Here is a 15,875-nt window from a genome sequence, read left to right as displayed (position 1 = left end):
CCAACATTGCTGGTGCTCAGAATCAAATGCTGATCTCATTCACAAAAAATGTAAAGGGTGAGATAAAAGGTTTCTGCTAACTTCATATTGACCTTTCTTCCACAAACTGAACATCAGACTTGGGAATGAATTTAGCCAAACTCACTCTCCATACCCAGAGTAACTAGCCGCTGGTCATCTGAAAGACCAAAATTACCATTACTCTTAGTTGAATGCTCTGAAGTGTACATGTTCAGCAAATCAAGATGCACGAGGAGTATACTGACAGAATGAAGTCAAGGATGACTCCTGGGGACCTAACAAGAGAATTGCTGGAATTGGAACAACCAGCATACATTTTAAATTTTGAATCTTGTTTGTTTATATACGGAAAGACTGATATGCTAACCTGCCCCCATCCATATGAAGTATATTATCCCTTACAATACTATACAAATAATTGTGAAAACGCTGAAAGAGACAAACCCTTTGGAATCTTCTTTCTTTCTGGGGACTTACTGAATTTTTCCAGTCACCACAAGGTGTGAGCTGGATTGGAGATCACCATTTGTCTCAGCAATTTGAAAAGATCAGTTATCTTAGGTCACAGGGAGAATGCACTCTTCTCTGTCACTTTCAGAAAGAGGATCTGCTTATTTTACTCCCTCGGATTTCCTGTTCTTTACTAAGAATTCAAAGAAGTTTATAATTGCTTATATCCTGCCAGTACTGTCTTTCTGTTCTGCTATTTATTGAAGCTTCATGAGCCTCATTGTTCTTACTCCTAACATGAGTTCCAATAAAGTCATAGACATTATCAGTGTATTACAAATTAATCTACTTAGCACATAAAATACTGTAGGAACTACACTGAAAACAGAGGGCATTAATCTTACATTCTACCCATACTTTTTCATAGATGTTTTTTACATTAACACTTATTAAAATTGCATTGGAATGCAACATGAACTGTACTTGGCCTTCCCACTGAAAGCATTGAAATAATCTACTGCTGGTGGCATAGCAGCCTTCCCTCAGAACACAGAATCATAATGTTAAGACATCTGTTTGTGTAGATCTTTGAGGGGTTGTAAAACATACATCAGGAGATATATTTTAATAAAACTCCACTTTAAAATGGAAAATGAAAATGTAATGGCTTATTACAAAACTTGCTATTATTGGTAACAGACTAGAAACTTTTACTTACTTTTAGTAGTTTAAAGATTCCAATCTGTCAAGGATTAACATGTGAGGACCCACAACTTGCATGTGCTTTAAATATGTAAGTTCCCATTTTCCACAGCTGAGAACTTACTGACAGCAACTTATCATGTTACATTAGGGCATAGAAACCAGAAGTATGTATGAGATCATTTTCATGTATTAAGAAACAGAACACAAGCGAAACAAAGCTCAATCACCAAGCGTGTAGAAAAAATCCTGTGTTACCTGGACATGATGGACAGCACTGCCCTGGATGTATGGTGGGGTTGCCACAATTGGGAACGGGGCAGGTGATCAAGGCACACATTTCCCGTCCATTGTGACAGTAACACTCCCTGCAGCCATCGTGCCAGCTCTCCTCGTTCTCATGCCGGCGCCCATCCATGGACAGGCAAGAGCCTGTTTTAACAGGAGGCATAAGAGAAGTGGTTGCCTCTGCAAAAAAACAAAGAAAAATGAGGTGTCCTGACAAACATCTGTTGCTTAGGAAGAAACACCAGCTTCATGAATGGATTGCATTTATTTTTAAAGCACATGTAAGACCGAGTAAATAATGGTTCTATTGTTTACACTTAAAGTAACACACAGGAAACAACTAAAAGTTATACTGAAGGGAACAATAGGATGTAGTAGAATTTCCTATAGTATTTTCTGTAGTATTTCCTTGGAAAATATAATTCCTTCTGTTGAACCTATATTTTTTTTTATCAACCAAAAACATAGTAGTGTCTAAATAATGTAAGAAAAAGGAGAAGTGCAATGGAGGGAAATAGCAGATAGCATAAAGCATATTTAAAATTAAATACTTAAATACCATAGCACATTAGATTATCTATAATATATCTGGCAGCAAGTAGAATACAAAAACATTTAAATGAGCTATGGATGGTCTTGAGAATGATAAAAAATGGCAATCAAGTGCTAGCAAGGTAATGGTAAATATTGGAAATATTCCATAAAGTCCTTCCTGTGAGAAGTTATTTGTTTATATTGCTATGATAAATGAGATATTTGGAAGAGAATTATGAGAATTTCATCTCTCATTTCTTTTAACTTTTACTGCAATGAGAATGCTGTAGCTTAGACAGTGGCATTAGACTTGCATTCTGTCAGAACACAAAGGCAGTTGGTCTAGGGAGGATAAAGTTTTCATTTGTATCTTAAGAGGTATTTAAGTGATGCAGGATTCAGCCTTAATATATCCTTTGTTAATCAGCAGAGTGAATTTAGAGCCAAACACTCCCTCATCCACATCACTGTTATGATGAAGGATGCAGGATCAGTTTGTCAGTGCACTGACTTGTTTTCATGGTGTGTCAACCATGTTCTGCTGACATATATATAAGGTTATTTGTACTAAGTTCTTAACTTATTTTCTTCTTAAAAAGGATCACATAGGAGAAGCAGTAATGTTTACATATAATTTTAGGAAGTAGTGTTCAGCTTTTTTGCTTGTTGGTTTTTTGGCTGGTTGGAGTGTTTCTTGGTGTGGTTTGTTTGGTTGTTTTTGCACACTAGTATGTAGGGCAGCACTTCTTCAGCTGTGGCAGATCTATCAAAGATGATCTCACAAGCAGACAGATGGTACAAAGTTAGTTTGAGGCACGTTATCGGACTAGAAAGCCAATACATGAAAGTTACATTAGTATACCATTTTGTGAACCAAGCAAAAGTGCTGCATAAGGATAAAATGCTTCTTAGAACAGACTTCATCCTTTTGCATAAACAGAAATACTATGAAAAAACTTAAATTCAGTTACTATACTTTCATACTTTAGTATCAAAGTATTTAAATTATGATTTGAATTAATATCACTGGAATACTGCTCTATATTAAAATGATTATTGGCACTCAGAAGTCCTAGATAGTAAGACTTAGTTTATTTAGCAAGGGGAAAGGGTATCTGAAGCAGACTTTTTTCCTGATAAATTCTAAAGTACACTCCATAACTTGGAGAAACATACATAAGCAGGTATTCAAAATCAAATTCACAAACTGAGATTGTAATTAAAAATTGAGAAGTGAAAGCAATTAGTACAAAAGATAATACTTGAAAAAATCTAATGTGTAAATACAGAACGGGAGTAACTAGCTACCAAGTGGTATGATTGAAATGATCTGAGATAGAAGAGTTCACAAGGAAAGGATATGTTTAATGTGATACCACTGCAGAAAAGGCAAGCTCAATATAAGACACAAGTACAGGAGCACTGTAAATTTAAATACAGCACTACTACTTCTACTAGCCTTAAGGTTTTACTAGGGCTAAAGCATAGTATCAAAATTTTGAACAGTGATGAGAAACCACAGTAACTGGGTTTGTTAGACTTTGAAACCCATTTCCCACTCAAATAATGTTTATAAGTCTCCAGTTGAAACCCGTTAAATATTGCAAGAATGCTAAAGGGAATGGTGCTTAGCTGCTCCATATGTCTGCTAAGCTCAGGACAAGAAGTAACCAATTCAATGTGTAAAAAGGGAGACAATAATTCTAGAAAATTCATTTAAAAATGTCGTATGTTTCTAACCACAGTAAAATACTATTTTAGAAAGGTCGGGTTTTTTCTCTTTCTGTTTTGTTCCGGTTTTCTGAGTCTTTTGAAAGTGGAAATTCTTAATAAATTAAATCTTAGACAAACATCTGTCAAGGATTATCCAGTTACACTCTATTTTATGCAAGGGTAAAGAACTGGACTCTCAGTTTTTCAGAGTACTACTCCAGGCTGTACTTCTATGGTTCTACTTCTATTAATCCTAGCATAAGCTGTTTCTGGCAGAAGCAATTTAGAAAGAGGAGCTAATTCATAGGCAGGGGATTTACCCAAACCTTCCTCTTACTTAAGGATTCTGGGTCAAAATTTCAATAAGGACTCACATTTTCCCCAGAATATATTGGTGATAGCTCTAATAATTCTTTGACAAAGCAGCTAATTAAGTGATGTTGTAGTGATATGCTCATGGCCTGGTACCTTTATGATCATGACAAAAATAAATACTACTTAGAGACAGATCAAGTTAATTTCACTAAATAATTGTGCATGTTTTTAAATCCTTACTTGTTAGGGAAAACACTTAAAAGTCTGCATACACATAATTAGTGACAAGAGTTTATAATTTGGGATGCAAGTATTGTACATCTAAGGGTACATCTACATCTTTGTGTCTGTTTAGTCACAGCACTATGACAATCTGGAAATGTTTTGATTGTGAACATGGAGGTAAATGACCTGCTGAGTGATAAGAATTATCTCCATGGGACACCATTCAGCAGTTAACCTTTCTTATTTAATTATCAAAATCTTAATTTTTAGTAAAAGTCATATACTGTAGCTTATGTCAATTAAATCTATGCTTCTCACATCTGCAAAACATGCTTACAACATTGTAACTTTTATTTTGCTAGAAGTCTAATATTTTCTTAAAGTGTCTGAAGTGTATTATGTTATACAGAAAAAAGATAATGTCGGATATTTTTTATTCATATTATTGCATGTTTGTCTTCAGCTACAGGTGAGTGACTTCAAGAACTCATTCATTTTCTTCCAGTGCCATGTTCCCATAGCTTATCCTTTTAAATTTTATAATTTTTTTTTAAATGCAGAAGAAATAGTGAAAAGTTAAGAATAAGGTCATTACACAAAGTAATGGGAAAGTAATCAAACTTATTTGACTACAGCTAGAAATCAAAACACACAGGTAAGGGTCAAAGAAAATAAGCATGAAAGAGCAGTTAGGATCAGAGAGCCACTGAGCAAAACCGAGAAGTTATTAAATGCAATACATGGAGATAAGTAATGAAGGAAGTCTGATACCCAGACTAACACAAAACATAACCTGAAAATATTGTAAAGAAGAGACATGCTAAAAGCAGCACAAGTATACAGCAGACAACAAATGAACATCTGATCTCAGTATCCACCTTGAACTTGGTGGTTACAGTTTCGGGATGTGGCATGTGTCAAATTTTTAGCTTAATAATATTAAGTCCTTTCTCGTGGGCAGCTGTTCTCTTTACTCATTGTTCATTAAGATTGCCTGAAAAGCATCCAAGAAACAGCACTGCAATTTTAGGTGATATACTCGATATCTATCAAATCTGACACTTGTTTGTAAAGAAAAGGCAATGGTGAAGAAGCCAAGATGAACACCACTACTGAAAAAAATGCCCTCAGCTAGCTTATTATTAGTAGTTGCTTATTAAGAGTCTGATCCAATTTTTATAAATGATAACAAACTTTTAGTGACTTTGTAGTGGGAGACCCAAGCAGAGTTGAGGCTTTCTGCTGAAGCCAAGATGAACGGATAATAACAAACACCAGCAAAGCAATACATTCCTTTGAGCAATGTTGAACTGGTTCCCCCCGCAGTTAACGTATTTCAATTTGTAAATATTCTGTGCAGTATTGCTTTTCTTTCATCCTGGTTTCCACATGCTCTGAAGATAAGTTTTAGTCAGAGGTGGAAATGCACTGGCACGTACCTCTGCACTTGCAGATAACACAGCCGTGACTGTTCTGCTGGAAGCCCAATGGACAGATTTTACCACAAGGCAGGTTGGGGCACTTCTTACACCGACAGATTTCACAGCCATGCTTGTTCTTCCTGGATAACCAAAATAATTTGCAAAAGGTCAGCAAGCCACTTTAAATATCTATGTCTTTAAAGCAAGAGCATCCCCCCTAAGGAAGTGACTGATGAGCAAAGAAAATTGTTAATTGTTGTCCTTAGATTCAGTGGTTTTATGGACTGTCCAAGTCTCCATCCCTGGCATATGCTCTCTCTGTTCAGTGGATCCTATGCTGAATGTCTCTTTGCCTTCTTTTACAAAGGCAGATAATACTGTTCAAACTTTGGGCACAGACGTACAAAACAAAGAAAAGACATGGGAAGTTATAGAACATGATCTAGGAGGATAGAGGAGAAATTATGTAAATCTCTAGAAAGCCTGGCTTCAAGTTGTAGGAAACTTTATTTAATTTTTAGTTAAAAGGCTGAGAATAATGAATTGTCATGCAATAGACCAGAGAATGAAAGACTTTGTCTTCCTATCCCATCAAAAGGAATGCTTCTTTTCATTACTATATAGAGCTTTGAAACAGTGAGCTTTATCTAGCAGATTTTTTCAGATAATTATGAAAAGGTTTTGGTTTTTTAAAGATGCACAAACTCAGTATTTCCAATTACTAACTTTTAACAGTCTTGAAAAAAAAAAAACCCGACGATTACTCCTTAACTGTTCTCTCTCTAATATGCTTTTCTTTAAATATTTTCTTCTTTTGTGTTCTATTTGTTACTAAATATTTACATTAAAATAGAGATTTGTCCTCCATTATACCCTATGTTTTTAATTATCACAATACACATAGAAGTCAAATACATGTTTTTTAAAAAAGAATTTGGCACAGTAGCAGTAAACTGAAAAAATATGCTATACAACCACAAACCTAAATAAATTTCACACCAAGATAAAACTCAAAGTGAAATGATCCTAAATTAGCTCTTGCCACAACTTTAGCCCTTTATACTATGAAAAATTCCATATGAAGATATCTTTAGATGCTATTAACTTTATTCAGTGTAATTATTCATTCATGTATTTTGTAGAGAATAACAAGATTAGAGTGCTCATTTGCAATTTCTAAAAAATTATCCAAGGACTTTATTAAGTATTCATAATTTAAAAATACCAGCCACTGTGCATAATGAAATTATATTCTGCATGTAAACCCAGAATTTAAATTGAAAACTATTTTCCAAATAGCTTAAAAATGTTTAAGGTTCATCTATTTTTCAGGTGCACAAAAATGTGTAGGAAAAATAATCCCAAAGACAGGTTTCCTGAAAACACTGGCAACAGCTTGAAATCAATTTGTTTTTAAAGCATCTTAACCTTACAACTACCACACTATGCTCATTGAAAGATGCTGTAATTTTAAAAATGCTTTTGCTATACAGTTCACATAGATTTTCTAATAAAACTGTTCAGCACACGCTTGAGTAAAAAAAAAAAGAGGAGTGAAAAAAAAAAGAGAAGAGTGTGGTTCTCTATAATATATATAAATATATGGCATCTCCGTATATTTTATTTTTCATGGGTTCATGCCACGTTACTGCCTGCTTTTCATAATAGTAGATCATGACAGTAGATCTTCAGATAACATTCAAATGTAAAATTTTTTTTTTGGCTTTTCAATGAAATTTACATTTGCAACTCCTAGTGTTCGATAGTAATATTCCTTAAATTTCTGGTTCATTTTAAGATTTCTCTTAAATAAATAAAGAGAAATGTTTATTTATCTTTAAATAAATGTTGCAGGTTTTTTGATAGCCATCTTTACTGTGGTGTGTCCTCTTAGTACACTGAGTAGTAAATGAGAGAGGAAAACAAGGGATTTTAATCTAAGGAGTTAATGAAATTATCTTCCAGTGTGTTGACTTCAGGAGTGGCTGAGACTTATCATCAGTTTTGAAAGTGAAAGGTAGTAGAACCAGAGGGAAGTTACAGAAAAGGAATCCTGTAAAGAGCAGTAATTTCAGTCTGTATGTATCATGAGTTTAATACATTGACCTACAGAGCAATTCATGTATGTGATTTTTCTACTTAGATAAAATTATCAAGGCATGCCAAAAGAACTTCAAAAAGCCACATGTAAGGGATACTACTTGTAAGTAGCTTTCTCATCTTGTTTGTCAAATTCTTCAAAAAATTTTAAGCACTGATTTCTTTTTATAATCTGCTGGTTTTGAGTTTCAGTTTTTAAATCTGTTGCTCAAAATCCACTTTGAAGAACACTGCACTCCCACATCCATTTCTATTTTCCTGCACTTCCCCCCGCTTTGTCCCAAAGCAAGCACAAGTAGGCATGGCTGGATTTTTGCGCGTTTTCCGTACACACGGGGATTGCGTGAAGCGTGCTCTCGGGATCAGAATACGTACAAGTATCCAAAGGGACAGTACTTGTCACATACAATGGGTTTGCACTTCTTGGGCCGCGGCCGGCACTGACAGATCTCACAGTTGTGGGCGTCAGTCTGGAAGCCGAAGGAGCAATCCAAGGAACAGCCCGAAATGAGGCCGGTGCACAGCTCCTCCCCTGCAAAGGACACACACAGCTCATCATAACGTGAAAACCGCTTTTGTATCAAACACATCCTCTGCACACTAGACCTTCTGACTCCTTTCACTTTGTAACTTTCTTAATACTGCTGGGCCTTACCTTCAGAATGTCCTATTTTTTAAAATATTTGACAGAATTCTCCAGTAACAGCCCAAACTGTATGAGTAGATGCTACAGGATTCTTCAGTTCCTGTCAGCAACTTGGGGAGTACCAGCTGGTACCACCACCACCTAACATGATTCTATGAACAGATGCACAGCCAGTGGAGTCCAACATCCATCACTCCATTGGCTTTTAATAATATATCTAAAATAATACATAATTGCCACATATTATATGGGTTTAGTAGGCTTTTGTTCAATATAGATAATCTTAATTCCTCTTCTTATTTTAAATAATTATTGAAAGGGGGAGATGTATTAAAAACTTTTATTCTTTATACTGTTTGCTATTAACTTGACTAACATCTGTTTTTTAAAAATATAACTGTAATACCCTAAGATGTGATTGAAGCTTAGAGATGCTAGACTAAAAGATCTGTCTCTTGAAGTCCAGTACCAAGTTTCATCTGCCTCTTATGGCATAAGGAAGATGTTGAACTGTTTACATCTCAATTTTTCTGGTACAGAGTTAAATAATGGTTATTATATCTCCTTGTCATTGCAATTTATTATTTCGAGATTGATCAGTTTCTTTTTGCTTTTCTTGAAAGAAGAAATACCAGAAAGACCACTCTTAACATATTGTGGGATACCATGTTCTTTTACTGGTTGCAGAGGTGAGAGGAAACAGAAAATTACTGGTTTTTTTACATTAGGGATGCAAAATATGAGAGAAAGAAATGATCATTATTACAATAGCCAAAGTGAGAACAAAATAGAAAAAGAGAGAAAAATAATTAAGGTCCTTCAATAGAAGAATATAATGGGTGATATCCAAAGGCCTAACTTTAAGAGTGATATTTAAAGGATGGCTGATCCCCAGCTGGGACATCCACACCACTACAAAGTATTGACTGTATAGAGATCAACTGAAGATTTGTCTTCCAGATGTGCTCCTCAACTGAGCCCTGAAGACCACTTTCCTTTAGGGGATGAACATTTAGGGACATGGTTTTTCCAGAGAGATCAGTTATTAACATTGATTTATTCTCTAAAGTGGTAATTTACTGAAGGAAAACAACAGAAGGAATCTTGCTTTACTTAAATGATTCCTCTTCTGTTTTTGTAATGTTGCATTTAAGATTCCAAAATATAGACTTAACCAGATGTGTCTAAGCTGCATCTCCTTATTTGTTCTACCAAGTTAATGCTCATTTGGTAAAGCAGGCATGTTCCTTACTGTGTCAGACTGAGACCAGAACCTCAGAGAAAACCAGCAAATTCACTGCCTACTTCTGAGGTGGAATTTGGGCATGCAAGTGCAATACAACATAAGAGTCTCCTTATTTAAACTCTCTCAGTTTAAATATGATGAATATAACCAGGGTCAAGGCCACTGTCATGCAAGTTTGGTGTCTGAAGCAAAAAGGATGCAAGTTCAGGGTTGTTTCTATCATTCAGAATGCAGAAAAAGAAATGCCCGATCCTTTCATAACCTCTAGAGATTGTGTCTGGAAGCAGAAAATCAATACCACAAGATTTAAGCATTTATTCTTGGTCAGATCTAACCTTTGCACAGCACCATGTTTTAGGTTCTTGTTTTGGGGAGAAATACACATACAAAGATCTTAATGAAGTTTTACACATTTCTGGAGGATTGAGTCAGGCTGATCTACAAAGAATACTAATCTTTTCAATATATAGCCACTAGTGCCGATTTGAAAACGTTATAGTGAAGAGGAAACTTTGATATTTTTCTCTGGTAAGGAGTGAATTATAGGTAATACTAAGACTTTTCTTGAAGCAAGTTAAAATAATGAGAATTTGTCTTTTATTTATGAGCTTTTATACCAGGATGTTTGTAGAGAATTATTCCCTAGAAACACACAGCAATAATAAAATTAACTGAACTTTTCATTATGCAAGACTTTATAAGGTAGACGTAATTTTTAAAGCTAGGCTTGAAATTTATAAAGAGTGTATGGAGAAGTACACTAGGATATTTCCAACAAGAATTAAGTCCAGTTATGACCTTTGATATAATATAAGTTATGGTATCTCCTGTAGATGCTCAGAACTGATCATTGAATAAACCTGGAATTGCACAAGTTGAACTGAGTAGAGTCATTCCTTTTCTGAAGCATACTTTGTCAGGGAAATGAAATGTTTACATGGCTATATATAAACAGTGGGATCAGGAAGACAGGTGAAGAAAAAAGAAGGTACATATACAAAGGCATGGGAAAAATAAATAGATGTCTTTAAAAAGTCAAAGGAAGAGCTGGAAATAATTTTTAAATATACGTAAAAACCCAGAAAAAATAATAACTTTTTTTTTTTAGTCAGCATATTTCTTTATCTTATTTGTCTCCAGATTATCTGTTAAAGAGAGCTATCAAAATACAACATCAAGGTTTGACTATGAAGTTATACAAGATGGCAAAATAATGATACCTCAGAATCCCATAGCCAAATACTTTGTTTTCAGTCTCCTATTCTGCTCTAATTTGGCTAGTGAAACTGCTTTTCAGAGACGCAAAGCAAGTCTGTTACATGCAAAATTAATACACTTTATTAAAAAGCCCAAGGTGTCTAAAGGCCGTGCTGCAAAGCAGGAAGACATTCCAAGTGTCTTTCCCAAGTAGCTTATGATGTTAAATATACCTAAAACTCAAAATAGTCAGCTGACACACTAACCAGGAGATCCAGTCTCAAAGCAATATCCTCCTTGCTTAATCCTTTCCACAGTGAGTTATCCTCAAAAGAATTTTCACTTTGTAAGTGGCCAAGAAAGAAAAGTTGTTCAGAGCCTTGAGGTGAGTGACTAATAATCACCATTGCCTCTCAACAACAGACATTGAAGAGCGTATAAAACACCATCAAAAGTCTGGCTATGTCAAGCATAAAGGGAAATTTTGCTGAAGTCAGTACAGACAACTATTAATGGATGGTCTGTCTAGTGTTATGTCAATGTTATGTATGACGTGATCAGAATAATCTCCACAGACCTCTGCTCACAGTCTTTCTAATAAGATGCTGAAAATTAAATTCTGATAAGATGCTTTTTACTGAAATTAACATGTTATTGCACTTAAATTTCTGATAGTATGACAGTACAAACTGTAGAAATAGATTTTAAATAGTTATTAGAAAAAAATTCTCTGTGAAGAAATATAGTGTCATGAAACCAAGAATGTGAGGTCTCGTCCACTTTCTGAATTTACATCTAACCTTCCAAATGTCTCCTAAAACATCATTAAAAACATGACAACAGCAGGCAGTCTCTAAATGAAGTACTATCCGGTACACAGAATTTATATCTGCTGCACAGGCCTGATGAAGAACGTAGTCCAGCATCCTAAGCCACATTTTTTTTTCATAAAATTAAGTGAATCGCCAATGTCACAAAGCAAAATGTAGCTATCAGAAAAAGAAAGAAGAAAAAGAGAAAAGGCTTGGAAAGATTGCAAACCTAAATATTCAAATGTGGATCAAATTTAGCGTATACAATTGTCATCCTGACAATTTTTCTACAGCCTTAGCTATTGCTTTAAATTAATCACTATTAAAATAATGACTAATTCATTACGAAAGGATAAGTAAAACCAGATTTGTTGCTAAGGTTTTGCATTTCAAGTGACACATACTAGGGGACAAGGAGAGCTAGTTCATGAAAGTCAACTGCAATGAACTGAGGAAATCTATTCTGACAAAATGTTAGGAGAGTATTTGTTTGAAGGTGTTTTCTTTTCCATCTCTGCTTAGATAAATTTAATGAAGAAACAGAATTCCAGATCATGCATGTATTCTAGAGAAGAGATACAGCTCTACCTGGTCTAATAACTGCTTCAAAAGTGTATCAGGGCAACCACACACGCTGAAATGAGGGTATAGCAAACATTTTAAAAGCTAATGCAGAAGAAAACTACCATTCAGAGTTTGACAGAACTGCACTATGCACTTGCACTTCACTGCAACTCTAACAGAATGGGATTAAACTTCTGATCATGCAGTATAAGCTATTGCTTTTGCGGCTGATTAGTTGTAGTGACATTACATAGGAAACTAAACTGATGGTTAGATAGGAAGTAGAAGACTAAAACAAACAAAATGATGAACAGGAAATCAATTAAAGGGAAAATATCTCTCATTGCACTGCTTAGGAAAATATGTGGATGGACAGTAGAGTTCTACATGGTTAGTAGAAACATGTTCATTAATTTTTCTTATAAAATATGAATTGTCGATAAGCTCATGCCAATACAAAAAACAAATTGCACGACAAGCTCAGAGTTCAGATGCAGGATATTGGATGATTGCAGAATGATACTGATGAGCTGTGACTTTAGGAAACGATTAATGTGCTTCTCAATGTTTCAGGCTCATGGAACTGTATTTTTACTACAAATACTTAGCTTTTTAATGTGACAACATTAGCTGAAATACCACATAAAATGCAGAAAGAATTAAGTACAGTAGAAGGCTAGGACACTAAACATGGAAAGGTTTTTTGTCCTGAAGCAATGATATTATTAGTCTCCTGCTTACAACTAATACTCACTTGAGGACTAACAAGCACCAAGTACATATAGCACTGAATCCCACCCACACCACAAGACCATGCAGTTTTCTTTGCCATGTGCAGCACGACTGCAAAAGGAGCAGTAAAGTCAGGTACCAACAGCTCCAGTGGGTAATTCACAGTCTAATCACAGTCTTCACTAGTCCTCACCACACTGGCAAAAGCTATTTCTTACAAAGTTTGAGTCCTCTAAAGACCACAATACTAGCAAACACTTTGTTCTGTAGTTTGATACAATTAAACACATTATATGCTGACATGAATATGGGAATTTCAAATTATTGCATTCATATGGATCAATTTAATGTGATGCTGTTGGAAAAAATGCAAGCAGAAAGAATAGCTGAAGATGAATTAGTCTTCCAAAAAACCACATTTGTGAATTATTAACAAATAAACAGATATTGGTGAGGTATGAGGCCTGGTCACCATTGTCCATAAACACCTTTTAAATATAGTGATTCCTTTCCCCACTTTCTCCACACACTTACAAACCCTTTCATACAAGCAGATTATAATAACACAAATACTGAGAGTTTTGGAAGAGCATTACACTGTTTAAGAGGAATCTCTTTGGAATATGGAGGATGGGACAACACTGTAGAAGAAAGTCTTGAGAACTGATGATTACTAAGATACGGTGAGCATGCTACACACAAACTATCTGGTGTTTTAAAACTCTTATCCAGTAAGTATCTTACTCTCAACATTAATATAAACTGTAGTTTTGAAAGGTTGTCTGATATCTGTAAAACTGAGTCACTGGCTGGTGAAGGAAACAAAAACATGTTCAAAAACCAGCATGTAAAAGCAGCTGACATACTGATGTGACCTACTACAAGGTCGAGGTCCCACCTTGCAAACAAGACAACAAAAATATTCTGTCCCATGATATGTCAGTAATGTCTGCATTTGGCAGAATTAACTTAGCAGCAGAATATTTCAGATACAACACAACCCCTCCTTCTTACGTATGGCATCTCAGGGGCAATGCATCTCAAAAGGAATCACAGGACTTCATCCTAAATTCAAACCACTGTACGCATGATTTATTCCTGATTTCAGAGTGCTCACATCCCTGCCTCACATGAACCTATGACTATTTGGCGTATTGTAAAATATTGCCCAAAAAAAGCTTAAAAAGTAAACAAAATTCAATTCCATGAATTGCATGTTAGCTCTAAAAAGGATATTCTGCTTGACTTTCTAACAGCTTGATTATAATTCCAGCTCTTTTTTTTAAAAAAAGGCTTTGTTTTTTCTAGCATATATATGGTATTTAAATACCTCTAGGCTCTTAAGCTGGGATATTTATGTTTTTCCAATATATTATTTTACTTATGGACACACTGATGTTCGTACCATAAGGACTGAAAATCATCTTACTCTGCAAAGTTTTGAAAATGCATTCTATGTTGAAATACTTTTAGTTTTCAGTCCTGTAATTCACAGATAAAAAAAAAAATAAAACCAAAAACTGCCAGAGAATATTAATAGATGCATGACAAGGATTATGTCACTATTTCAACTTGGCTTAGGCTGGTGTCCATTTTTACAAATTTGTAGCATGGCTACACAAAGGTAGCTACATACCTTTACCAGTATTATTTTCTTGATGCTGAGGACAGATCATATCAGGAGAACTGTTTCACAGTACCTTTACAATTAAGCACTCCTCAGCCGTCCTCTCGGTGTGGATTGCTACTGCTGCTTAATCTTCGGGGGTGGGGATCTGGGGAGGCAAATTTATGAAGGAGAAAACTAGGTTACTTAACAGTAACTGGAATTCTCTGAATATATTGCCTCCACAGATCCACACTAACCCTCCCTCCTTTTGTTAGACTTAAATCATGATTCACAAAAGCTGGATATAAATGAAGGGACTGGGCGCTGTGATGCTAGAAAACCCTGTTTAAAGAAATCATCTTGTGAGTCCGTTGAGGCAAATTAACCACTTGAATATGTGCTCTAAACAAATCTAGGATTCACATACAACACATGAATTCATGAAAATGAAATTGCAGCAGTGACATCTCAAAGGTGGAATTACTGTAGAATGATCAAGCTTCAAGCATACTGGGTTTTTTTTGGTTTTTTTTCTCCACAAGTCAAGCCAAGTGAAATTCTTATCTGCTTCTGTTGCACTAGATATACTGTAAGCACTAACTCCGATATATTGTAATCTTCAGAGATCCTGCCAAAGACTTATTCTAGTGACAATATAGATAATATTTATTTGGCATGAGTTGTTCATCATAATTCCATCCTCTTCAGAGAGCACTTCCACTATCTTGCACATGTCCTTAGAGTTAGTACTTCTGTTCTACTAAGAATATGTACTTTTTTTTTCTGATCTGAAATTTTTAGGAAACGTGCTTCATCCTAAATTTTCTGTGGTTGTATTTCATTAACTGAAGTCTCACATGTAATAGCTATTCCCTTCTACATCACTGCAGAATAAGTGAAAGAAACAAGACATCCTTTTTCTTACAGAGCTACTAAAAAATCTGCTATGTGCTCTCCTTAGCACTAAGAAAGATTACTTGGATTTTTATTTAATAACTATTATTTTCCATGGAATTTGTTGTGAAATCAAAGTAACACTGGAAGACAATTGCTACTAAAACACAAAAGTGTTACCTGATTTATATTTTACTTCACTACTTCTAGGAATATTGCATTGCCTGAGGTACATTTTTTGTGCTTAGTTCGCAATTACTGTCTGACCTCCTTTGACATAGACATAAACACAAGATACATTTATTTAAATGGGAAAAATGAGCACTGAGAAAGTTTAAGTGTTGAGAACACACATCCCTGCGTATGGACTACTTACAGAAATACAGCAATTAAATATTCAAATTTT

The 15,875-nt window shown here is 35.1% G+C and overlaps 1 protein-coding gene across 2 annotated transcripts in view; it reads right to left on the bottom strand.

Moving 5' to 3' along the window:
* The window catches only part of CRIM1 (cysteine rich transmembrane BMP regulator 1), a 178,812-nt gene that overhangs the window by 15,286 nt on the left and 147,651 nt on the right, over window positions 1-15,875 (bottom strand). For both annotated transcript variants that reach the window (XM_033054763.2, XM_033054764.2), the window contains exons 9-11: window positions 8,145-8,301; window positions 5,688-5,809; window positions 1,432-1,641 (exon numbers count right to left, since the gene is read on the bottom strand). In XM_033054763.2, the coding sequence (XP_032910654.1) occupies window positions 1,432-1,641; window positions 5,688-5,809; window positions 8,145-8,301 (489 nt within the window). The remainder of the gene's footprint in view (window positions 1-1,431; window positions 1,642-5,687; window positions 5,810-8,144; window positions 8,302-15,875) is intronic.

This window comes from Catharus ustulatus, chromosome 3, assembly GCF_009819885.2.
Source record: "Catharus ustulatus isolate bCatUst1 chromosome 3, bCatUst1.pri.v2, whole genome shotgun sequence".
Taxonomy (NCBI): Eukaryota; Metazoa; Chordata; class Aves; order Passeriformes; family Turdidae; genus Catharus; species Catharus ustulatus.
The sequence above is the reverse complement of the archived record's forward strand: the minus strand, read 5'-3'. Positions and strand labels throughout refer to the sequence as shown.